At 41.9% G+C, this 26,814-nt stretch overlaps 1 protein-coding gene across 1 annotated transcript in view; it reads left to right on the plus strand.

Moving 5' to 3' along the window:
• plxnb2b (plexin b2b) overlaps positions 1–26,814 on the plus strand; it is a 338,202-nt gene that overhangs the window by 283,851 nt on the left and 27,537 nt on the right. The window contains exons 26-32 of the mRNA XM_084059938.1: positions 3,325–3,461; positions 5,617–5,717; positions 11,342–11,571; positions 13,442–13,623; positions 16,018–16,084; positions 19,102–19,248; positions 25,385–25,541. Coding sequence (XP_083916064.1) covers positions 3,325–3,461; positions 5,617–5,717; positions 11,342–11,571; positions 13,442–13,623; positions 16,018–16,084; positions 19,102–19,248; positions 25,385–25,541 — 1,021 coding nt within the window. The remainder of the gene's footprint in view (positions 1–3,324; positions 3,462–5,616; positions 5,718–11,341; positions 11,572–13,441; positions 13,624–16,017; positions 16,085–19,101; positions 19,249–25,384; positions 25,542–26,814) is intronic.

The following is a 26,814-nucleotide window of genomic DNA, read 5'->3' on the forward strand; positions in this document are numbered from 1 at the left end:
TACACCAAATCTCTCCATAAATAGCCGATCCACAAACTCACGACACGTCGAAACGCGACAGTACAAGGCCTTTATTAAAAATTTGGCATCGAAAAGTATTGGCATCGTAATGTACTTACAGTACAACAAGTATGACTAAAATCTCTCAAAATGGGTCAGACTTTTTCGAAAATAGCAGATCTACCAGCTCACAAAGTCTACAGCAATGGTTCTCTTGACCCTTACAAGTCCGTAACTCGGCCTGACAGTATACAAATGGAACCAAATGGACCCTAATGGGTCCATTTGGTTCCATTTGTACACTGTCAGAGTTAAGGGGAGGCCTTGACATTTTAAAGTTTGAGAACCCACTGGTGTACAGTACTTGAGTAATTGTACTTGGAGTCGTAACTTTCCATCACTGGTAGGAATTAATGCCTTAGCATTAATAGCAGGCAGAAAACAAAGAGAGACTTGACAGATGGACACACACACACACACACACACACACACACACACACACACACACACACACACACACACAGTCATAAGAACACGTATCATTCATCTGCACCAGACATCTGTGGGCGTGCCGGACGAACACCTTAGGACCCCTCTTTTCAACTATCTCTTTGCCACAGGCCGGCAATTACATTTAACCCATTAAGACCGGGAACGCATCATCTGTGTCATTTTAAGATTTCTTTTTTGGCTATTCAAAAAGCAGATATACAAGCTCATATCGCGGCACCGAGTGCCGCGATATGAGCTTGTAGATCTGCTATTTTGGGGGGGGGGGGGGGAACGTGAAAATGTGTGCAAAACTTTCAATATATATATATATTCTTTTTTACTCGAATCTTTGCTTTTGTGGGTCCCTGGAACAAAATATTTTGAGATGGGGGTCCGTGGACAATAACATATCATTTTGGGTGGTCCTTGACATGAAAAAGGTTTGAGAACCACATAGCAACATAATTTATTTAAAAAAAGAACTGTTAGAAGTAAAAATTTGAGCAAAAATGTGAGTTTCAAATGTACGCTTTAAAACATATAAATATATATTCAAAGATTTGCTCACATTTTCCAAGATTTTTCAAAAAATTGTAGATCTGCACTTTTTTTAATAGCCCAAAGAAAAAGAAAAAAAAATGACACAGATGCGTTCCCGGTCGTAACGGGTTAATTACAGCTCAGCCACCGTGTTTGATGAATGCAGTATACCCCTCTCCCACTGCTAATCCCTCTAAGTGAGCTATTGTTTCATTTATCTGGCTGAAATTACTGTGGGAAGAAATTACACCCGCGGACTATTAATAGTCATGAATTCCTGTGTTAAAAAAAAACACGAAAAAAGAAGTGCCTGACAACAAAGTGCTGAGCACAGCACTACACACACACACACACAGTGTATTTAGCACTTCATTGAGTTTCTGTGGCAGTTTGCCACACTTTTAGACGTTACAATTACAATTACATCTTAACCCATTAAGACCGGGAACGCATCTGTGCGTCATTTTTAGATTTCTTTGGCTATTCAAAAATAGCAGATATACAAGCTCATAGATCTGCAGCATGTAGATCTGCTATTTTTCGAAAAATAAATGTGAAAATGTGTCAAATCTTTGAATATACTTATATATTTTTTTCAAGCGAACATTTTAAACTCAAATGTTTGCTTCTGGGGGTCCCTGGAACAAAACATTTTGAGATGGGGGTCCGCGGCCAAATACATGGGGGTCTTTGAGAACCACTGATACATAGAAACATACATTTTTCAAAAAACTGTATGATTTAGAAGACATTTGTAGAACCCCCAGAAGCAAAGATTTGAGTTACAAATGTTTGCTTTAATAATATATATATATTCAAAGATTTGCACAAATTGTCAACATTTTTCAAAAATAGCAGATCTACAAGCTCGTAGCGCGGCACTCGGTGCCGCGCTACGAGCTTGTATATCTGCTATTTTTGAATAGCCAAAAAAAATCAAAAAATGACACAGATGCCTTCCCGGTCTTAATGGGTTAATTATCGTGTTACCATCGTGCCACTTATGTTACCTTTCCCGATCCCCCATGTTCTGTCCAACACCACATAAGTACTGACTGAAAAACTACAGTGTCAGTGAATTGTGCTCCAGTTTTATCTACCGAGGTTACACAACACAACATATTTCATATTTTATTATCATTTTATTATTAAAATATGTAGTTAAGCTGTTTTGGCCCCAGGCTGTAGCCCCATGAGCCAAATGCGTTATAATCCTGGCCTGCATAGCAATACTTTATGCTTACTTTATTTTATTTATATTTTTTGGCTTTTCTGCCTTATATTGATATATTTTTAAGTGAAGATTGACAGGAAAGAGGGAGAGAGACACGGCAAAGGTCGTAGGGAGCAGGACTCGAACCCGCACGACACACTGTCAGGCTACTTTAGATCCTAGGTGCCCGGACCGCTACGCCAACGGTCCGGGCCCTAACTTGTATTTTTACCTTTTTTTTTTACTTTGACAAATTAAAGGGATAGTTCACCCAAAAAATTGAGATTGGAGACTTGAATTGGAGACTTCAATTCATGGATATTTTTTTGTTTAGCCAATAACTTGATAACCGGCGGACCGGTAGGCAGCGGTTCCGGTAGAAGACACAAAGTCTCCTACCAGAACCGCTGCCGGTCATCAAATTATTCGCTTAGGAATGCGACAAAAACAAAACAATATCCATTAACACATTGAGTGCCAGGGGTTTTTCAAAACAGGGTACCTCCAGTGCCTGGATTTTTAACCATTTTTGGTCCTTTTTCAAGTAGTCACAAAATATTTTCAGTGATCACCGTCCTCACGGTGATCCCCTCATTACACACATAGAGGTCTCGTGCAATCCGGGGAAAAACATTAAAAACATTCGGTAATCCGTTCCATAGTTGCAGCCAGTTGAAAATAGTCAAAAATACATACTAAAAAAGAAAAGTACACAGGAGCCGAGATACAGGCTTTTGAAGTCATAAGTTAACCAGGAAGTGGACTGGAGTCTAAATCTTCGAAAAATCATATCTCCTGGTGCTGTCATATTTTTGCCTCGTTTGGATTATGAAAAACGGTCCGGACCGTTTTTGGCACTCAATGTGTTAATTCAAGTCTCCGTGGGGTGACTAATCGATAGGGGAAAAAAATCTTTTTGGGGGTGAACTATCCCTTTAAGAGTTGCCTCAGACTTATTGCACTGTACTATGTATGTATGCTAGTAAAAAATAATATATGCTGCCAACATGTCGGGAACGCCTCTGAATGACTGGTTTTGCGTTTTTTCTTCTTCTTTCTCTGCGTGGTCTCCCACACAGATCAAGTTTGGTAAAGGGGAGTGGGTGGTGGGCTCGGTGCACTACGAGAGCAAGTACGAGGTCCCTCTGTACATCATCATCCCCGCTGTCATCATCCCCATGCTGCTCATCATCGCCGTCTCCGTCTACTGCTACAGGTACAGTACACCCCCCCCCCCCCCACCCCTCAGTGGTGGAAGAAGTACTCAGATATTTTTACTTAAAGAGGTGGTGCCATGGTTTTGCACTTTTTCTGTTTATCATGTGTCTATGAGGTTGATAGAACTTCAATAAGCTCCCTGGTGGTGTTTTTATGGTGTTTTATGTCTTCTCTGACTATTTTGAGTTTCTACCTGGAGGCTGAAACATTGAGGGTCAAACGTGCCAATAGAGAAACAGCGCTTTAGTGACATAGTAACATTGTACCCTCCCCCTCATTATCATAACACAACAGGTGTGGGCATGAGGAGGAGGAGGGACTAGGACAGGTGGGTAGTGCTAAGGTGGTGGAGGAGGTGCTAAAGTGAGATTAGCACCTCCTCCAGGTGAGGTATTGGCATCAAAATATACTTAAAGTACCAAAAGTAAAAGTACTAAAAGGCTAAAAAAGGCTGAAGTGGTTAATGAATGTTTTATAATATAATAATGTATATCTGCAAACTAACTAGTAACTGAAGTTATCATTAAATAATTGTAGTGGAGTAAAAGTACAATATTGACCTCAGAGATGTAGTGGAGTAAAAATAAAAGTATTGGAAATTGGAAATACTCCAGTAAAGTAAAACTACCTAAAAATTGCACTTAAATGCAGTGTACTCACACAATGTCTACTCATGGATTAAAGTTCTCAGTCACCACGACTGTTTTCAGTCATTTGGTCTTCTATGAAAGCATGTCGCTCACCAAAACATTGCAGATCTACAATAGTAACAGTAAAGGTCCTTACACACCGGGGTCGTTTTTTTTCATGCGAATAATACGTTTTTTTAAAAAACCTTATAAAGTCAATGCAAGCTTCCACATCCGTTTCGCGGAGCGAAAAAGCGTCTTTTATTTATTCGGGCCAAGTCCGAATTTTGCGTATATTCGCATAATCGCCGGTGTGTAATGACCATAACTGTTGTCAAGAGTACTTGAGGCCACTCTATTGGCTATTTTCCCCTAAAATAATAATGTACCTTTATTGGAAGGATAAACCCCTTGAAATGTCGTTTTTGGGGGGGGTGGGGGGTGGGGTTACACGGACTGAGTGAACCGTGCTCTGCTGTGAAACGTATTTCACGGTTTCTGGATTTGTTTCCATTACACTGCGGCTGGGTTTCAGATGAGGTTCTCAGAACCTGAGCTCTGGGAACCCCACCACAACTCAGAACTTTTACTTTCAACATTTTTCTAAAATTGCGAAAATAGCCGAGCTTGTTGATCGGCTATTTCCGCTATTCTTGAAATAGGGCTTGAGTGAATTCATAATGTATTTTTTGTACATCTGGGTCCCCAGGAGACACCACAGATTCTCTTCTGCGTCTCGAGTTGAAAAGGTTTGGGAATCCCTGAGATAAACAGTAGTTTATAGTAATAGCAGGGACGTCACAGGCTCTCAGAAGGTGGGGGGGGGATGGACTTTCGGTGGACTATTACTATACCCCTTATTTTACACTTTGGCTATTCAAAAATAGCAGATATACAAGCTCATAGCGCGGCACGAGTGCCGCGCTATGAGCTTGTAGATCTGCTATTTTTGAAAAATCTTGAAAAACATTTGTAACTGTGATGTAAACAAATTTTGTATTTTTAAAAAAAAAAGTTTTTTGGGCGGATTTTGTTAGTTTTCTTTTTCGTGTTTTGGTTACTTTATTTCGGGTTTTAGGGTTAGGGTTAGGTTATTTAATTCTTATTTTTGCCTGATTTTACCGATTTATTATCAAAAAAAAAAGTTTTTATTTTTTCAAAAAGTGGGGGGTATGAAATCACGGATCTGTGAGAGTGAGGGTGTCGCGTCGTACGCACAGTGAATGGCCGTGACGCCCCTGAGTAATAGACACTACCCTGAGTGCATGTTAACCTCCTCACCACCATGGCCCACTGACTGAATCTTCGAGCGAGATTAGACGGGTTAGAGACTTGATGTTTGGAGCGGTGGGATTAATCAGAGGAAGCAGAACATGGAGTGATGTGTGTGTGTGTGTGTGTGTGTGTGTGTGTGTGTGTGTGTGTGTGTGTGTGTGTGTGTGTGTGTGTGTGTGTGTGTGTGTGTGTGTGTGTGTGTGTGTGTGTGTGTGTGTGTGTGTGTGTGTCATGTGGCATCTGTTACAGGAGGAAGAGTCAGCAGGCGGAGAGAGAGTACGAAAAGGTCAAACACCAGCTGGAGAACCTGGAGGAGAGCGTGCGAGACCGCTGCAAGAAGGAGTTCACAGGTACAGTACAGTACAAATCACAATCACAGCTACCGCGTACGTTGATGAATTCAATACATACTGTAGGACCACAGTGGAAACGAAGTCCCCAGGACTTTTTTGTGTTATCCTTTTAGCCTTAAAGGAGGACTTCACCCAAAAAATTACTTATTTTCTATCAATTGCACACCCTATGAAGCCTTGAATCCATGGATTATCTTTTGTTTTTGTCACATTCCTAAGCTAATAATTTTATTCCCGTCTCCTACCGGCTAATGTATCCGGTAGGAGACACAAAGTAGATTATTTGTGTCTCCTACCGGAAATACACACGGTCATCAAATTATTGTTTTAGGAATGCCACAAAAACGAAATAAATCCATGAAATCAAGGCTTCATGGGGTATCTAGTGTATATAATTGATAGAAAATAAGTCATTTTTGGGTGAACTCCTCCTTTAATGTCTATACTATACCTTGTGCTGTTTACATTTTTGACTAGTAAAGTTCAATCAATCAATCAATCAATCAATCAATCAATCAAAAAGCTGTATGGTACAGTGCCATTCACAGGTATTGTATTTCTTTCTTTATTTTCATTTCAAACCTTTATTCTCGAAAGGCACTGAAGTTACCCTCATTTACAGAGACGACGAGCAAACAATATAACACAGCTGCAGCATCAAACGATGAAACGCATAAACACATAAAAAACAATAACTAATAATAAAAGAAAGAGCTAGATACTAAGGTATACAAATGAAATACTAAGTAGGTTAAAAACAATTACAAACAGATACACAATGGAGCATCGTCATGGATTTCAACTGTGCAAGTGATGGCATAGAAAAGAACTTTAAAATGTGTTAATGTGTAATGCTATATTAACCCATTCAAAAAGTGTCATTTTTAGATTTGAGCTAAAAAGCATTATTTTACACTTTGGGCTATTCAAAAATAGCAGATCTACAAGCTCATAGCGCGGCACTCAGTGCCGCGCTATGAGCTTGTATATCTGCTATTTTTGAAAATTCGTGAACATGTGTGCAAATCTTTGAAATATATATATTTTTAAAGCGAACATCTTTAACTCAAATCTTTGCTTCTGGGGGGTCCCTGGAACAAAATATTTTGATGGGGGTCCGCGGCCAAATATATTATAATTTTGGGGGTCCTTGACATGAAAAAGATTGAGCACCACTGATATAGAAACTTATGTTTTTCAGAAAACTGTTGAGATTTAGGAGACATGTAGAATCGGCTTCAGGTCTCAAAGGGTTAACTAAGTTAGCTGGGGACGCCCTTGGACCCCCAAGGACCCCAGTTTGAGAACCACTGCCTTATGTTACAGTATAGCGTTCACAGTTACTGTGTGGTATAGTACCCAGTACCACCCGCCTCCACTAATGTCCCACACAGCATCCATGGCTTTAAGAGGCTGTGCTTTAACACTATTACAGTTTTTTGTGTTAATCTACTGTTGGGGTTGGTGTACTTTGTATAAGCACATAATGTTATGTGACTGCTGTGTTTATGCATAATTTAACAAGGATTACGAGCAAGCGGCTTTACAATTAAAGTCATAAAAAGAGGCCTTTTAGAGTTGCCGTTATTTCTCTGCTAATAATCTTCATGTCTGCTGCTCGTCGCAAAGCTTAACGATGCGTGTGCACAGCAAAATCCTCAGTGTTCATTTAGGCATTTGTAAACTCTTTGAGTTCGGACAAAATGTCACCAAATGGACCCGCATTAACGGTGGAGATGTGACCGTGTACCACTTTAAACCAGGGTTTCTCTAAGTGTGTACCGTGACGCAAGTCCAGGGGTGCTGCCGAAATACTTTGATAATATTTGGAATTCATCAGTTAACGTATCAAGCATAAAGTCCTTTTCAATCTGTCCTAATGGAAACAGATATTCTCTCAAGTTTTCCTCGTGACATCTTAGGGGGAAAGATTTACATATTTACCTACCGTAATATGACATAAATTTAAAGTGCTATAAAGTTACAATGTAATTCAGGGGTGCCGTGGATTATAAAGTGATTTACAGTGGTTCCTTGAGCCAAAAAAGGCTTGAGAGCTACTGGCTTAAAGGACAAACGCTTGCCGTTAGAGAGGACTGAGATGCCATAAGTGGTGGAAGAAAAATACGCTGAGCTTATAATGCATTATGACCAGCACTTGTAATACTTCATAAACCTTACTGTACGTTATACAGTAGGTTGTTGTGCAACATCATACACATTTATAACAAGTGTTATGAAGCCTTAGTTATAAGTGCATTACATAATATATTATACTGTAGACCTGACCTTAACACATTGAGTGCCAATCGCGTAGATCTACGCGAACCTATTTAAAGCCGCAGCGTGCCAATCGCGTAGATCTACGCGAAGTGGTCTTTTTTGTAGTTTACATTAGATTAAGTCATTACCTACATTGACAAGAAATGTCATCCATCTAGAGCACAGAAAAGTTGTAAAATATCATTATCTGGTCAAGTGATAATATAAAACTTGTTATTCAAAACACTAAAGTCACATAAAGTCACATAAAGTCATATTAAACTGAAAGTCTGATCCGAGCAGCAAGCGGCTGCCTGTGTTGAGTGAGGCAGCAGCACCCGTGGCAAGCAAAAAAAAAAAAATGCGCACTGGACGTTAGATTACCCCCTCAGGCACAAAATATCATCCATCTAGACCACTAAACCTATTATTACAAAGCACTGAATCTGCATAAGAGCAGGGGGTCCGCGATTCTGTATCACACCGAAGGTTTTATCTGTTTTTATAAAGTTTATCCGACTCCGAGCGATCAGCGTCTCTCCCCCTGCTTAGCTGCAGCAGCCCTCATTGATCACTGAGTGTGCACACACACACACACACACACACACACACACACACACACACACAAGCCAAAGCCTGTCATCGGGGACCCCCAGTCCACGGCCAGGGACCCCCTGGGGGGTCCCCGATCGATACACAAGCACAAGCCTGTCGCCTCTTTTTTCTCCAAAAAAACAACACGCTCCGACCGCAACCCCCCCTCCCACACACACACACACACACACATAGCCCTGGTTCAGAGCGTACACACACACAACCTCCACACACACACACACACAACCTCCAACCCCCAGGCGGGGACCCCCAGTCCACGGCCAGGGACCCCCTGGGGGGTCCCCGATCGATACACAAGCACAAGCCTGTCGCCTCTTTTTTCTCCAAAAAAACAACACGCTCCGACCGCAACCCCCCCTCCCACACACACACACACACACACACACACATAGCCCTGGTTCAGAGCGTACACACACACAACCTCCACACACACACACACACAACCTCCAACCCCCAGGCGGGGACCCCCAGTCCACGGCCAGGGACCCCCTGGCCACCTGGGGGTCCGAGGGTCCGAACGATCCGCACCTCCCCACACACACACACACACACACACACACACACACACACACACACACACACAAAACCTCCAACCGCCCAGGGACCCCCCCACTGGAGGGTCCACCTCCAGTGAAAAATAACCTCAGCCTACCTTTAGCAGTTTTCTGCAACACCACGGTGGGATCATGGCAAAGTTGGCAAACGGTGGGATGTCCATATAAAAAATAAACTCCCTGGACACGGTCGCCTTTTGTTTTTTCCTCCAAGGAAAGACTGGTGATGCGAGGTTACTTGTTTTTCAAACAACGATGGCCAACTACACACACACACACACACACACACACACACCCTACAAGTCCAGGGGGTCCCAGGGGTCCCTGGGCTCCGCACCGATCACGGCGAACGGATTTATCCATAAAACTCCAGACGTAACTCGTGTGTATACGCGAGGCTGCGAGCAGCCTGTAGCGAGGTGGACGCGCGCGCGCGCACACGCGCACACACACACACACACACACACACACACACACACACACACACACACACACACACAGAAACAACATAGCGATCATGGACAACTACACACGCGCGCGCGCACACACACACAGGATTCATGGCGACTGACTGAGTTTTTCTTTATTTTTTTCAAAGTAATGATAGCGAGGCAACCACATCTCTCGTTTGTTTTGGGCTTGTTTTCATAGACCTGGTTGCTTATTTCTCTCTCACAACCTGGCAACAATGTGTCCCACGTGGCCACTAGAAGAGGGTGTTCAACCTGCGGGTTGCGATCTCGGGTTGGGAACGAGAGAGAGAGAGAGAGAGAAACAAAGGGCTGGCTTGTAGGCCTAGATCTGCTATTTTCAAACAAAATGAGGTCCCCAGTTCAAATATGATTATTTTGGGGGGGTCACAGTCTGAAGCCTGACTGACAGACAGACAGACAGACAGACTTATTTTTATTTATTTATTTATTTTCACAAATCATGATAAATGGCATAAAAGAAAAAAAAAGCTGATCTAAAAGCTCAGTAAAAGCTAGTAGATCTGCTATTTGCTGCTATGAATACAGGTGTGGCTTGAGATTTTGACTTGTGTGGGCAAAACGTTTGGAAAAGGAAGCTCTCGATGAATGTATTGATGTTGTACTTTGAACTTTGAATTATTATTTATTATTTGGGGGAAAAAACACTTTGAAAAAAAAATTACAGTGAATAATGTTGTTTGAAATGAGCTGAAATAAGCTTGCACTTTGGAAACAGTGATAAATGTACAATCGAAAGCATTTTTTTTTTAAATGTCTTTTTATAAACAAGTATTGTTTACATGACTGATGTCAATGAAGGGGCAAAATAAATGTCAAACACTTTTGAAATCATTTTATGCATCTAAAGTGTGTCCTTTTACTAAAACCCTCATAACTCTGAATCTAAACAAAAAGGTCTGTTTTTGGTGAAGACCAAGCTGTATTCAACTACCTCTAGCTAAAGAACGGAACATGCTATCAACTCACTTTCTTTTCAGAAAAAAAGAAGAGATTCTAAGCTTTTTTTTGAGATATTCCATTTGTTTATAGTCATAACACAAAATGTTCTGTGAGTCCTCAAATATGAGTCAGAATGGTCAAAATTCCTGGCACTGGCTGATCCTGTTATAGAAAAACCTCTGGCAGTCAATGTGTTAATACACAGTCTTACTGAATAACTTAACCTATAATAATACATCATCATCATTTATCACTTAATGTATGTTTTATATAAATCTGCAAAGTAACTAATGCTATTGTCAAATAGATGTAGTGGAGTATTAAAGCAGTGGATCTCAAAGTGGGATCAAAGAAAAAGTAATTAATATAGCACCAAAAACATTTTATCCATTTATATGTTGGCTATTCAAAAATAGCAGATCTACAAGCTTGCAGTGCATCACTTCGTGCTGCACTGCCAGCTATTTTTGAAAATGTTTGATTTTTTTTAACACAAAACCTCTCTTCTGGGGGTCCCTGGCACAAAACCTTTTCAGATGGGGGTCTGCGGCAAAATGCATAATCAATTTGGGGGTCCTTGACATGAAAAAGTTTGAGAACCACTGGCACTATAAAGTATTGAAACATGGAAATATTCACGTAAACCAAAAGTACAGTACCTCAACATTTTTGTATAGTACTTTGAGTAATTGTACTCAGTTACTTTACACACACTGCCTGCCATTGATCTTATCTCCTCTCCTCGTTTCCCATGCAGACCTGATGATTGAGATGGAGGACCACACCAACGAGCAGAGCGAGGGCCGCATCCCCTTCCTGGACTACAAGACCTACACGGACCGCGTCTTCTTCCTGCCCTCCAAGGACGGCGCCAACGACGTGATGATCACGGGCAAGCTGGACATCCCCGAGGCGCGCAAAGCCGTGGTGGCCAACGCCCTCAACCAGTTCTCCAACCTGCTCAACTCCAAGACCTTCCTCATCAATGTAAGACGCATGGATGCACACACACAAGCACACACGCACGCATGCATGCATGCACGCAAGCACACACACACATACACGCACACACACGCACACACACACACACACACACACACACACACACACACACACACACACACACACACACACACACACACACACACACACACACACACACACACACACACACACACACACACACACACACACACACTTAAAAGACCTCTTCACCTATTTTCAACCTGTCTTCATATAATTGGTCCTCCTCACAGAGAACAACTATTATAGCATGCACATTTTCCTGGAAGAGAACAGCTGTGCTTTCTATGAGCTTTGAATCCCCATCAATGATGTCAGTGGTAGGCAGGTTTCTGAACTGTTCATCAGCCCACCAATGAGAAGCAGAGTGACTAGACGGGTATAAATAGACTGATGGGGAGAGTATGAATTCCAGTTCATGATGATGGAATACAATTTAAGAAAAAAAAAGAACAGACATTTTCATAACAGTATCACATTTATTCCACTTATTGTAACTTGCAATTTACAGACAGAGGTAGACTAGAAAGAAAGATTGGACTATTTCACACAAATGAAAAGAATGGTTGGTGAAGACAGAATAAAAATAAACCGGTAACACTGAGTCACGGTCGTACATTACATTACATTACATTACAGTCATTTAGCAGACGCTTTTATCCAAAGCGACTTACAATAAGTGCATTCAACATAGGTAGGGAACGAAACTACTAATCACCAGAGGTCTTAAGTGCATTTCTTGTAAAAAAAACAAGCAACCAAGAGTATACCTAGCGCCAAGGTAAAAGTGCAATATATCAGCTATCTACTTTCATAAACACATGAGATAAAATAGCCAAATCAAATGAGCACGAGCTAATAGATCCAATACAACAATACAACAATAGTACGCCTCTGTCAACCAGTTGCCATTTACATCCGTGACTGTCCAGCAGTGAGTGGAGACTTTATTGATCGGTTGATTTAAAGAATTATGACTGTTTTAATAAACATGTTTCGTGAGGTCACCTTTGATCACCTACACTTCCAATCAGCTCATTCTTGAGCGTTGAGCGGGAGGAGTAGGACGGAGGCTCTACGTCCTCCCGGTGGGGGTTCCTCCTCACTGGCGAGGTGACGTGAGCCAGAAGAATAAAGCTGTGACAATACGCAAAAGTGTGTGGGGAGGAATTAATTGGCATAACGACTAAATTGGGGAGAAAAGAAAAGAAAACCAATGTTTCAGCAGCTAATAATATGCCCTCATCACAGCTGGTCTAACACTTCTCTACCTATTAACCCATTAAGACCTGGAACTGTGTCATTTTTAGATTTGAGCTAAAAAGCATTATTTTACACTTTGGGCTATTCAAAAATAGCAGATCTACAAGCTCATAGCGCGGCACCGAGTGCCGCGCTATGAGCTTGTAGATCTGCTATTTTTGAAAAATCATGAAAATGTGTGCAAATCTTTGAATATATATATTTTTAAAGCGGATCTACAAGCTCACAATGCGTCGCGATGCGACGCATTGTGAGCTTGTAGATCGGCTATTTTCAATAGATCTTTATAAATTATATACTGTATATATAATATATATATGTATTATTTTTTTGTATATAATTAGAAAACTTGTGAAATGGGACATTCTGCGTAATGAGTGGACTACTTTCTACTTTTGTTACTTTAAGTACATTTTGTTACCAATACTTTTGTCATTTTAGTCAAGTCAATTTTGAATTCTGAACTTATACAGAATATTTCTACATTGCTGTATCGATACTTTTACTTAAGTAAAAAAAAATTAGTACATTTTCCACCACCTGACGTATTCTCTAATTTCTTGAAACGCAGTTCATTCGGACGTGCGAAGGCAAACCTGACTTCAACGCGCGCGCCAAGGTGTACTTCGCCTCCCTGCTGACGGTGGCGCTGCACGGCAAACTGGAGTACTACACGGACATCATGAGGACCCTGCTGCTGGAACTGATGGGGGACTACGTCCACAGCAAGAACCCCAAGCTCATGCTGCGCAGGTGAGGAAGTGGTTGCAACGCATGCAGAGAGACAGCAGCAGCGCAAGCAGGAAACACATGCTGCTTTACAATACACACGGCTCCAGTGTTATAGGAGATTCCCTATCCCAGCCAAGTGTGCATATTGTTAGATCCAACGTTATATAGAGAGAGACAGTTGCATCACGCTTTGATCTCGCCGCAAAGCGGGATGTTGCCACCTGTTAGTTCCAAACATTGGAACTTCTGCAGTTCCATTCTTACAATGGGAGTCTATGCTACTGACGCAACTCTCTCTCTATATAACGCTGGTTAGGTCATGTGTGAGCCAGATACATTTACTAAGTATTTTTTTTGCAGAATCACATTGGCTTTTTGTTTAACCCATTAAGACCTGGAACTGTGTCATTTTTAGACTTGAGCTAAAAAGCATTATTTTACACTTTGGGCTATTCAAAAATAGCAGATATACAAGCTACGAGCTTGTAGATCTGCTATTTTTGAAAAATCGTGAAAATGTGTGCAAATCTTTGAATATATATATTTTTAAAGCGAACATTTTTAACTCAAATGGTTGCTTCTGGGGGTCCCTGGAACAAAATATTTTGATGGGGGTCCGCGGCCAAATACATATCATTTTGGGGGTCCTTGACAAGATTGAGCACCACTGATATAGAAACATACATTTTTCAGAATACTGTTGAGATTTAGGAGACATGTAGAATCGGCTTCAGGTCTCAATTGGTTAAACATGACTCATTTGTGGTCATTCTGGTCAAAACATTGAATCTTTGAATTAGCCTGGAAACCAGACGAATCTGCCATTGCAAAAAAATAAAGAATTGCCCTCGGCAGATTTGGTCTGGCACCGCTCGGTTGTGATTGGATTTCACTCCCTCCGAAGTACTGAGGGGCCAATCAGGGCCCAGTATGCAAATATGGGGCGGGTTTATCACCAGAGGCATTTTTTTGGAATTCGCCCCTTGGAAACGCAGGTTCCACACAGAGATTCCAGACTAATATCTAATATCTACGCAGCCATGCCAGGCTACAAGTACAGACCCCTGGGGGACCCCAGTCAACAAAGTATGTAGGGTTTAATTGGTTAATTTAACTTCTCTGTGTGTAAGACTCCTCAGTGAGTGTCCTTGCATCACTGTAATGATCTGAGGTGTCTCTCCATTAAGTCACCTTCTCATGGGGATACTAAGGTCCCTGGTTCGAGTCCCACGGCGTCCCATTCAAACTACACAAACATTTGGCCATCTATGACGTGCGATCAGTGGAGATACTGTAGAGCGGCCGCTTGGGAACCGGAAAAGGTTCCGGGGTCGGTCGCTTCGATCCCCGGCTCTTCCTCCTCCTCCTCTTGGCTTAGCGACAACAAAGTGTCCTTGAGCAAGACAACTGCTCCCCAGGCACTAATTAGCAGCCCACTGATGCTAATAGTTAGGATGGGTTAAATGCAGAGGACACACTCCTGGTACAGTATTATTATGCAAATGTACTTGGCCCGATATCCCTGACAACAACTAGGAAAAAAAAAGCAAGGGGACACATTCATCAGTATTACTATTACTATTATTATTATCTCAAGGTCAAATCCTCTGTGAACTGCAGCCTGTCCCCCCCAGTGGGACTGTGGTACAGTTAGCTCACTTAACCCGTTAAGGCCCGAGCTTCCGATTCTACAAATGCCTTTTAAATCCTATAACAGTTTCCTGAAAAAACCCTAAATGTTGTTATGTCAGTGGTTCTCAAAACTTTTTCATAATTGTCAAGGACCTCCAAAATGATATGTATTTGGGCCGCGGACCCCCATCTCAAAATATTCTGTTCCAGGGACCCCCCAGAAGCAAAGATTTGAGTTAAAAATGTTTGCTTTAAAAAATATATATATTCAAAGATTTGCACACATTTTCATGATTTTTCAAAAAATAGCAGATCTACAAGGTCATAGCGCGGCACTCGGTGCCGCGCTATGAGCTTGTATATCTGCTATTTTTGTATCTAGCCAAAAGTGTAAAACAATGTTTTTTTTAGCTCAAATTACAAAAATGACACAGATGCGTTCCCGATCTTAATGGCTTAATTCTGGAGGGCTGCGCCACGATTCTGAACTGTCAACTGTTGCTCTCAGCAGGCCCCCTCCGACTGGCTGTTTTGCAAGTACACATCACTAATTATCCCCCGATGGAGAAGGCTCGTTATGCTGATTAGACCATTGTGCCAACACGGCCCCCCCCCGCCCCCACCCACCCACCCACCCCTATATTACAAGACTGCTAATTAGGCATGCTAACAGCTAACAATAGGGCCCCATACCGATGGACAGCTTCCAGCAAAGTGTCATCATCAGCATGCATCCTGAACGGTAAACCGTTATGTTACGTTATGTTGTGTTTGTCTTTCCAGGTCAGAGACGGTGGTGGAGAGAATGCTGTGTAACTGGATGTCTATCTGCCTCTATCAGTTCTTGAAGGTAATTGATACGCTGTAACAAAAGTAGTAAACAAAAACGAGCACGGTCTCGGTCTATATGAATGTCATTTCCCGGGTGCACACACAGCTCACGAATAGGAAAATAATAGCCGACACTCCGAAGTCCTTCTGGTACTTTTTAACCCGTTAAGACCTGGAACTGTGTGATTTTTTAGATTTGAGCTAAAAAGCATTATTTTACACTTTGGGCTATTCAAAAATAGCAGATATACAAGCTCATAGCGCGGCACCGAGTGCCGCGCTACGAGCTTGCAGATCTGCTATTTTTGAAAAATCGTGAAAGTGTGTGCAAATCTGAATATATATATTTTTAAAGCGAACATTTTTAACTCAAAACTTTGCTTCTGGGGGGTCCCTGTAACACAATATTTTGATGGGGGTCCGCGGCCAAATACATATGATTTTGGGGGTCCTTGACATGAAAAAGATTGAGCACCACTGATATAGAAACATAGGTTTTTCAGAAAACTGTTGGGATTTAGGAGACGTGTAGAATCGGCTTCAGGTCTCAATGGGTTAATTCATTAAGGCACGGGCAGCATACACGGACGCGTTTCGTTGTCAAGGCTTCCTGTCAGTGTGATGCTCGGTGAGGAAGGCTTGACGCCGAAATGCTGCCCGCGTGCCTTCATGAATTAAAAAGTACCAGAAGGACTTTGGAGAGCTGTCAAACAAGTCTAATGTCAAAGCTGTCAAACCATTCCTCAGAGTTACTACAGAGAGTCCTCAACATATTTGTGTTGAGTTTTTTTTTTACATTAGCCACTTGAACCCTAGCATCTATATTCCCGGGGGGGAACCTTCACCAAAAATAGCCGATATACAAGCTCATGACACATTGTTATTTTTTGGCGAAGAGATTTGGTGTACAGGGAATATAGAGCAGATCAAGTACAGAGCCAAAGGTCAAGCCTATTTACTGTAAGTATTGAGGGTTTATGTGGTTAAATGTCTGAAAATACACATGAACATGAATCCAACATACTGTATTTATAGAAAAGAGTGTGTGTAAACAACAAGCAAAAAAAGGAAAAACATTAATATAGGGTATTGGCCATTTACACAAAACTGATATGATAGTGCTGTCAAATCTGTGAAAATGTTTCATCTGCAACACAGTTTTATACAATATGTAGTGGGGGTCCCTGCTTCATCTCTCTCTCAGCTAAGGGGTCCTTGACCTGAAAAACATTGAAGACCCCTGCTCTGCCAACAAGGACTGATCTTCAAGCAAACAACGCGTCACAACTTGAAGTGGCGTTAGGGCAAGACCACTTTGGTAGAGTTTGGGTTGTGTATTTGCCTTGCCATGATGTAACTCCAAAGGTCGACAAGAAATAAAAAATGATTCCTCCATTGATTAGAAATTGATCATTCAAAATATGCTCCTCATTGACTTGGTCCAAATTGTACGGTGAAACAGCTCTCAAAGTCACTCTTTTAGCATGTAAACAAACACAAACCAAGCTGATTCAGACTATATAGAACATCACCAAACCCAGTACTGTTTATTTTTTAAATAAAAATGTCAACTTCCTGCTGATTTTACTATTTGAAGATCCGGATCCGCAGATCCAGTCTGGGTTTTCTTCATAATAAAAACAGCCAAATCAACAGGAAATGTATTAAAAAAAAAAAAAAAAAAAAAAGCTGTACTGGGTTTTGTGATGTTCTATACTGTCTGAATCAACTTGTTTGCGTTCGTTTACATGCTAAAAGAGTGACTTTGAGACCAGTTTCAGCGAACAATGTATGTCAATGAGGAGCATATTTTGAATGATCAATTTCTAATCAATGGAGCAATTTTTTTTTTTCTCGCCCATATTTGGAGTTACACCATGGCAAGGTAACTACACAACCCAAACCTCTTCCAACGTGGTCTTGCCCTTTAAAGATCTGTTCTTTTCACCAAGTGCGGAGTATAAATTAAGCTCGTGCAAGTTCTGCGGAAATTCATTGCTATCAAAATGATTCTCATCTGAGCCTCAATTCACACATTATTAACATACTGTATTTCAGGCTAAATTGGTGTCTACGTATACTGTATGAAAGGAGGCTTTTGATAAGCATTGAAATGTTTTGACTCTGCGGTCAGTCAGTCCATTTCTTTTATTAGCTCTTAGAATTCAGCATGTGCAGCATGTTCATTACTCTGAGAGCAAGGGTCTAATTACTGCAGCTTACTTGACGAAGTTCTGAGACAATTCTGTGTGCTGCGTGTGTGTGTGTGTGTGTGTGTGTGTGTGTGTGTGTGTGTGTGTGTGTGTGTGTGTGTGTGTGTGTGTGTGTGTGCGTGTGCGTGCGCGTGCGTGCGTGTATGCGTGATACCGTGCATGCGCGTGTGTGCGTGCTAATGTGCGTGCGCGTGTTACTATACTTGCGAGGATCAAACACAATTTGAGAAATAGACATTGTGAGGACCATTTTCCTGCTCTTTGCAAAAAACAATGAGTTTTGTTTATGGTTTAAAAATATATTTTTGAGATGGGTTTACAATTAGAAAAAGATTCATGTTGGGGTTAGGATTAGACATTAAAGGTTAGGTTTAGTAATAATAATAATAATAAACTTTATTTAGCACCTTTCATGACATGAGATGCAGCTCAAAGTGCTTTGAGCTACAGAACAAGAATAAAGCACAAGTGCTTTACAGAAAAACTACAAATAATTTAACCATAAAGCAAAAAAGAAAAGCAAAAGCATGAAACAACATAAAAAAAGGGTTGTCAGGGTTAGAGTTTTAGTTAGAATTTACCCTATTTTATACTGTATGTGGCGATATCACACTTCCGATGTCACATGCCAATGTCTTCGAGCTCTATCTATGAGCTCTATCTACGAGCTTGTAGATAGCTTGGCTATTGTTTGGCTATTTTCAGCCGTTTTCAATGCCGGCATCCTAAAATGTTGATGATGTCCTCACAACAGCGGTATAGTGATACAAAGGTGTGTGTGTGTGTGTGTGTGTGTGTGTGTGTGTGTGTGTGTGTGTTGCAGGACTCTGCAGGTGAACCCCTATACAAACTGTTCCGAGCCATCAAGCACCAGATTGAGAAAGGGCCGGTGGACTTCAGAGTGAAGAAAGCCAAGTACACACTGAACGACACGGGGCTGCTGGGGGACGACGTGGAGTACTGCGTTCTGGTGAGGCACACACACACACACACACACACACACACTTTTCTACTATACTTGCAGTGGTGGAAAGTTACTAAGTACATGTACTCAAGTACTGTACTCAAGTAAAATCTTTTTTCTATATTTCAGCTATTTGAAAATAGACGATCTACAAGCTCACGATGCGACGCATTGTGAGCTTGTAGATCGGCTATTTTCAAAAGATTTTTTATACATTTTGAACTTGTGAAACAAGTCTGCACAATGACTACTTTTACTTTTGGTACTTTAAGTACATTTCGATAACAATATGTTGTACTGTTACTCAAGTACAGTTTGAATTCCGGACTTTTACTTGTAACAGAGTATTTCTACATTGCAGTATTGATACTTTTACTTAAGTAAAACATGTCAGTACTTTTTCCACCACTGCCTACTGTACTTGTGAGTCGTTTTGGCCCTCGCAAGCATAGTAATGCAAATAAACACACGAGCACATGCTTGTAAACCCCCAAAAAAGCAGTCATTTCTCTTGTGAGGATCAGGAGTATTGTCCTCACACAATATCTGTTTCTCAATTCCTACTATACTTGTGAGGGCGTTTTGGCCCTCTTAAGTATAGTAAAACACACACACACACACACACACACACACACACACACACACACACACACACACACACACACACACACACACACACACACACACACACACACACACACACACACACTGTACATGCACTCACCTAACAGTATATAGACACAAAACACACTCACACAAAATGTACAATCAACACCGCTGTGGGGACAGAATGGCATTTCACGTCCTGGTGAACCAAACGCACTACCCACCCACCCACCCACACACACACACACACACACACACACACACACACACACACGTGCACTCCGAGTCCGCGCCACTGTTGCCATGGAAACCCTCGACAAACCCCCGAGGCGAACCGCCCAGCTTTTGTCACATCCATTTTCGGTGTCAATGTTCTCTCTGCTCAAGGAACTACACACACTCACAGAAACGACACATTCCAATATACAGCAACTGATAAAAATGCATTGCTTTAGGGTCACCGCTTCTCAAACGTCGTCGGGGTCCGGGGACCACCACCCGCGCGTGGTTCAAAATGGAACCCTCGCAGGTCTGTTAATGTAACTTATACAGTATACAGAGAGTGTACAAATGGAACTAAATGGACGTCGTAACGGTCCATTTGGTTGCAACGGTGCACTAAATAAGCCCTGAAGATTCTACAGTGTAGACTGGGGGGCTTTGGAAACCTCATTTGTCCAAAACAGTACTTTTCAGGATTAAAGAAAATCACACCCAGTGTGAAGAGAGTGGTGCCTTTGAAAGTGTAACTGGTTGCATCCTTGTGTTGCAATCAGCAACAATATGTTGTCACGTGACACGTGACAACATATTGTCACGTGTCACGTGAAGCTTGACCAATCAGCCGTGCTCAAACATACGGACGGACATACGGACGGACGGACATAGGGACACACGGACAAAGTCAAATGTAGGAGTGGTTGGCACCACTCAAAAATGTGCAATTGTAGCAGATCTACAAGCTCGAAACGCGACGCTTCGCGTCGCGTTTCGAGCTTGTAGATCTGCTACAATTGCAATTTTTTTTGTAGAATGCAATTGTAGCTTGTAGATCTGCTTGTAGATCTGCTTTTTGACACAAAAAGTTAAAATATGGAGATAAGAGGTTTCTGCCCGACAACAACGATAGTTCAGAGGGGGGGGGGGGGGGGGGCATTTAATTTGATAGTACGGTGGAGTGAGACAGGACACAGGAGGGGAGATAACCGGGGACTCCTCTGGGAGTGACATGCAGCAAATCCTGAGCCGCAGCCGGGCTCGGGAATCGAACCCATGCAGGACACGCTTGACAAGGCATCACAAAGCCCCAATGCGGTATACGCGTCTTATAACCATTTTGGTACCATCGGGGCATCACTGTAAAATCATCAGCGTTAGTTTAACTCTGATAGTGGTACAAATGGAACCATGCGAGTCCCCATTCGGTTCCATTTGTATGCGTCTCAGCGTTACAGAGCCTGTAAGGGTCCATTTGGACGGCTTAGGTAAGCTTAGGTAAGCTCTCCTCCTCCGTGACTTCATTCTCTCCGACCTTCCCAAAGCCGCCGTATCCAAATTGGACACGACGGCACACTGCAGCGGCTTTTCTCTCTGAAGTCCCAAATTCTCTTTTTGATTTATTTATTTATTTATTTTCCGCTCACTATCATGTTGCCTTTAACCCATTAAGGCCTGAGGCCGATTCTACAGATCCAACAGTTTTCTGAAAAAACGTATGTTTCTATATCAGTGGTTCTCAAACTTTTTTTCATGTCAAGGACCCCCAAAATGATATGTATTTGGCCGCCGACCCCCATCTCAAGATATTTTGTTACAGGGACCCCCAGAAGCAAAGAATAGAGTTGAAAATGTTCGCTTTAAACAATATATATTCAAAGATTTGCTCACATTTTCACGACTTTTCAAAAATAGCAGATCTACCAGCTCGTAGCGCGGCACTCGGTGCCGCGCTACGAGCTTGTATATCTGCTATTTTTTAATAGCCAAAGTGTAAAATAATGCTTTTTTTAGCTCAAATGAAAAAGTGGCACCGATTGCGTTCCAGGTCTCAATGGGTTAATGGAGGCTAATGTGAACCCAGCTGTTTTCTGTTAAAAGTCCGCATAAATAAAGAGGCCCATGGGTAATGGCATTGTCGGGGACAATTATCAAATTAGACCGAATTACACGTCCCCCCGGCGTGACGGATCGCCTTCTGTGATTGTGTTAGCGTGGAGGAGGGGGGGGATGAGAGAGAGAGAGAGAGAGAGAGTAGAGTACACGATGAGCTCTCCCACTCCACATGCCTGCAACAAAGCTCTATCTCCTGTTACTTTCATTTAGAGAGAGAGAGACAGTAGAGAGTACACCATGAGCTTCCCACTCATTTAGAGCAGTGGTTTTCAACCCTTTTCCATATCAAGGTGTGTCTAATCTCTCAAGAATTCTTGAGAGAATGCTCTGCGATGAGCATTCTGTCGTGAAGGTTCGTCATAACGTGTACACACTGGCCTACAAGTGGGCGTGCCTTCAGATCAGGAAGCAGGCCGCGCTTTACCCAATCAAATGTAGTGGGCGGGATTTACGTGTCCGCCGATCCTTCCCCACTCGAAACCAACCGAAACTAATTTAACAATAGTGTCCTCGGAGCAGACAAAACCACGGAAAGATATTCACATTTTAACTTGCTCTTTCATCATAGAAACAAGTGGGCTTATAACCATGTTCTCTGGGAGAAGTGGTGTTAGTGTTCCGTGTAGAAATATTGTTAGTGGGAATGAAAACTCCGTCGTCTTTGTCCCAGAGCCAACTGACATAGTAACAAACAGCAGAGGTCGCTAGTTTTCCTTTTCAGTTGGCTCTGGGTTCCCAGATTGAGGTGTGTCATATCAAGGTCCATTATTTATTCGGAATCGGTATTTGAGTCACAGAACCACCGTTTGATGATATTTAGCCTCTCAGACCCAAAACGTAAAATGTTGTGTTGTCGTTGGATACGATTTTGTCCACAATTCCATGCTGTATTGATGTTGGTACCATAGGAGAGATAACAGGCAAACGTTGATCAAAATAACAATTATTCTACATTCTCTAATAGTGTAGACTTCTTGTATATTAAGTACGTTTTAACAATAATTTAACTCTTGAGAGCGTAAAATGAAACCAAAGACCTTTCGGGTCCATTTGGTTTCATTTTTGAAAAATCTTGAATATGTGTTCAAATCTTTGAATATATTGTTATAACAGTTTTAACATTTGTAACTCAAATCTTTGCTTCTGGGGGGGTCCCTGGAACAACATATTTTGGGTGGCCCTTGACATGAAAAAGGTTTGAGCACCACTGATATAGAAACATACGTTTTTTCCAGAACACTGTTGGGTTTTATAGGACTATTTGTAGAATCGGCTTCAGGTCTTAATGGGTTAAAAATAAGTTGAATTATGGACAAATGAGGTTTCTATGCGACAGAGGGCAGGCCGGCTCTGTCCATTCCCTGCAGATGGAGACAGGCTGGGATGCTGCTGGCAGTCAGATTGGGTTACCCACGTCTCCCATGGCTCTCTGTGTGTGTCCATGGAGTGGTCAGCTGCTATTTCTGACAGAGTGGCGCACAGCTAGAGAGCCGGAGGTGTCATTCTGGCCCCCCACCACCTCTCTCAGAGCCCAGGGCTGATGCTAGCTCATTAGCGCTGGTGGAAAGTAACTTAACCCTTTAAGACCTGGAACGCATCTTTGTCATTTTTTGATTTGAGCTAAAAAAGCATTATTTTACACTTTGGGCTATTCAAAAAATAGCAGATCTACAAGCTCATAGCGCGGCACCGAGTGCCGCGCTATGAGCTTGTAGATCTGCTATTTTTGAAAAATCGTATTTTTTTTTTTTTCAAATCTTGAGATTTTAGTTACAAAAGCGAACATTTGTAACTCAAATCTTTTCTTCTGGGGGATTCAACAGTTTTTTGAAAAAACGTATGTCGGCATAATATCAGTGGTTCTTTTTTCCATGTCAAGAACCCCCAAAATTACATGTATTTGGCAGCGGACCCCCATCTAAAAATATATGTTCCAGGGACCCCCGGAAGCAAAGATTCGAGTTAAACATTTTCGCTTTAAAACAATATATATTAAAAGATTTGCACACATTTTCACGATTTTTCAAAAATAGCAGATATACAAGCTCATAGCACGGCACTCGGTGAGCTTGTATATCTGCTATTTTTTGAATAACCAAAGTGTAAAATAATGCTTTTTAGCTCAAATCAAAAAGTGACACAGATGCTTCTTCAGGGCTTAAAGGGTTAAGTACAATTACTTACAAGTACTGTATTTTAGGTACAACTTTGAGGCCGCTTTTACTTAACTTGAGTATTTCCACGTTTTTGATACGTATACTTCTTCTACTCCACTACATCTCAGAGGCAAATATTGTAATTTTTTTTACTCGACTACAATCATTTGAAAACATTACTTACTTTGCATACCCATATTCTATACTTGAGCTATTTGAAAATAGCCGCGATCTACAAGCTCACACAACGTGTCACAATTCATCGTGAGTTGTGTGAGCTTAATGTTGATCGGCTATTTTTCGAAAATAAATTGACAAATGCTGAAATATGTCACAAAAATGTATAGTATGTGCATGAGTACCTTTAGTTTTGGTACTTTAAGTATGTCGCCCAATACTTTCGGCAAAGTATTTCCACATTTTGGGCATTGGGCCTTTTTTTGTGAGTTCGTCTTCCACCTCTGCTCATTAGAGGGCCAAGGTGGAGGGCTCCTTGGCAGGTGTCGACACTGAGAGCGCGGTTGCTAAGACAACCTGGACACAGAGGGTCTTGCGTGCGTGTGTGTGTGTGTGTGTGTGTGTGTGTGTGTGCGCGTGTGTGTGTGTGCCAATCATAGACTGTAAAAAATATGGACGAAGGGAACTGTCACGTGACCCATTGGCTTCGACAGACCCGCTTTGAAGCAACTTTTTCGGCGCATAAAAAAAATGCTATAACCGATTAACCCATTGAGACCTGAAGTCTCCTAAATCTCAACAGTTTTCTGAAAAACGTATGTTTCTATATCAGTGGTGCTCAAACTTTTTCATGTCAAGGACCCCCTCAATTATATGTATTTGGCCGCGGACCCCCATCAAAATATTTGTTTGTTCCAGGGACCCCCAGAAGCAAAGATTTGAGTTACAAATGTTTGCTTTACAACAATATATATTCAAAGATTTGCACACATTTTCACGATTTTTCAAAAATAGCAGATCTAAAAGCTCGTAGCGCGGCACTCGGTGCCGCGCTATGAGCTTGTAGATCTGCTATTTTTGAATAGCCCAAAGTGTAAAATAATGCTTTTTAGCTCAAATCTAAAAATGACACAGTTCCAGGTCTTAATGGGTTAAATCGATTAGTTTGACTGCTGCAACGCTAAACGTGGTGTGTGTGTGTGTGTGTGTGTGCGCGTGCGCGTGCGTGTGCGTGCGTGCGTGTGTGTGTGTGTGTGTGTGTGTGTGTGTGTGTGTGTGTGTGTGTGTGTGTGTGTGTGTGTGTGCTGCAGACCCTGCAGGTGCTGGTGCACGGCGAGGGTCCGGACGTGACGCCCGTCAAGGTGCTGAACTGTGACACCATCTCCCAGGTGAAGGAGAAGATCATAGAGACGGTGTACAGGAACCTGCCCTACTCACAGAGGCCCAAGGTGGACAGCGTCACGCTGGGTGAGTTGGCTGGCTTCATGGACCCTCTTCTTTTTATCATTTTTGAGCTGTTATTTCCAACAGCTTCAAACAAATAATGATATAATACCAGAGTCCACAATTCCATGCTGTATTGATGTTGGTACCAATAGGAGAGATGACAGGCAAACGTTGATCGAAATAACAATTCTTCTACATTCTCTAAAGCCCCCTTTCCAATGCAGCTTAAGCACCACACCACAGCACACTACACCACACCACACCGCATCAAAATATCTACCGTTTCCATTACACAAAAGTACCCCTGCTCAAATCCACAGGTATGAGTAGCAGACTCCGGTCATTCACACTCATTTGTAATGTAAATGTTTGCCTAACAATGGAATGTAGGTGAGTGGCCAACTGTCCTGTATACAAATGCAAATCACCTGTGCATGTGGCCCAGCTTGGCCTAACTCAGACCTACCCAGGACTGGGTACTTTTTAGGCACCAGTTTAGTACCACTTACACACCACTCTACCCACTTCATTGTAGTGGAAACCAAGGCACAAGTGGGCGGTGTGGTGTGGGGTAGGGTGAGGCCATGCATATGGAAAGCCGCCTTAATAGTGTAGACTTCTTGTAAATTAAGTAAGGCAGATGTTTTAACAATAATTTAACTCTTTAGAGCGTAAAATGAAACCAAATGGACCCGTACGGGTCCATTTGGTTTCATTTTACGCTCTCAAGAGTTAAAGATCTATAAAGGTCCATATTGGTCACCAACTCTTCCATCATTTTTCTGGGGACCACCTGGAACCCCCTCAAGGACCACTGGTTGAGAACCATCAATTTAGGGCGAGTATTAGAGTACACGATGAGCTCCCCACTCCACACATGCCTGCAAGAAGCTCTATCTCCATGTTCCTTTCATTTCGTGGCTGTCGGGCGACAGAAACCTCCTAAGTCCAAAAAAAAACTGTTACTTTTACAGAAAACGGAAACAAAAAAGAATAGAAAATAGCTAAGATAGTCAATCTACAAGTTCACAACGCATAGACGGGTTTCATGTTTGTAAACATTGAGAGGATATGACCGCGCAGAGGAGGGGGTAAGCCAACTAAGCCTATAGAGGGCGCCATTACCCGCAGCAGCTCTGGTCAAATGTCCATTCATAAAAGCAATGATCTTCACCGGGTTTAATGAAAGTAGATTAAATTATGCAGTTTGTAATACCTTGTTTACTCAATAAAAATGATTTGTCGAAAGTTGGATCTGTTTGTATATAATAGCAGCATTGTGCCTATTATGCCT

The sequence above is a fragment of the Gymnoscopelus microlampas genome, assembly GCF_963454915.1.
Source record: "Gymnoscopelus microlampas genome assembly, chromosome: 6".
Lineage (NCBI taxonomy): Eukaryota > Metazoa > Chordata > Actinopteri > Myctophiformes > Myctophidae > Gymnoscopelus > Gymnoscopelus microlampas.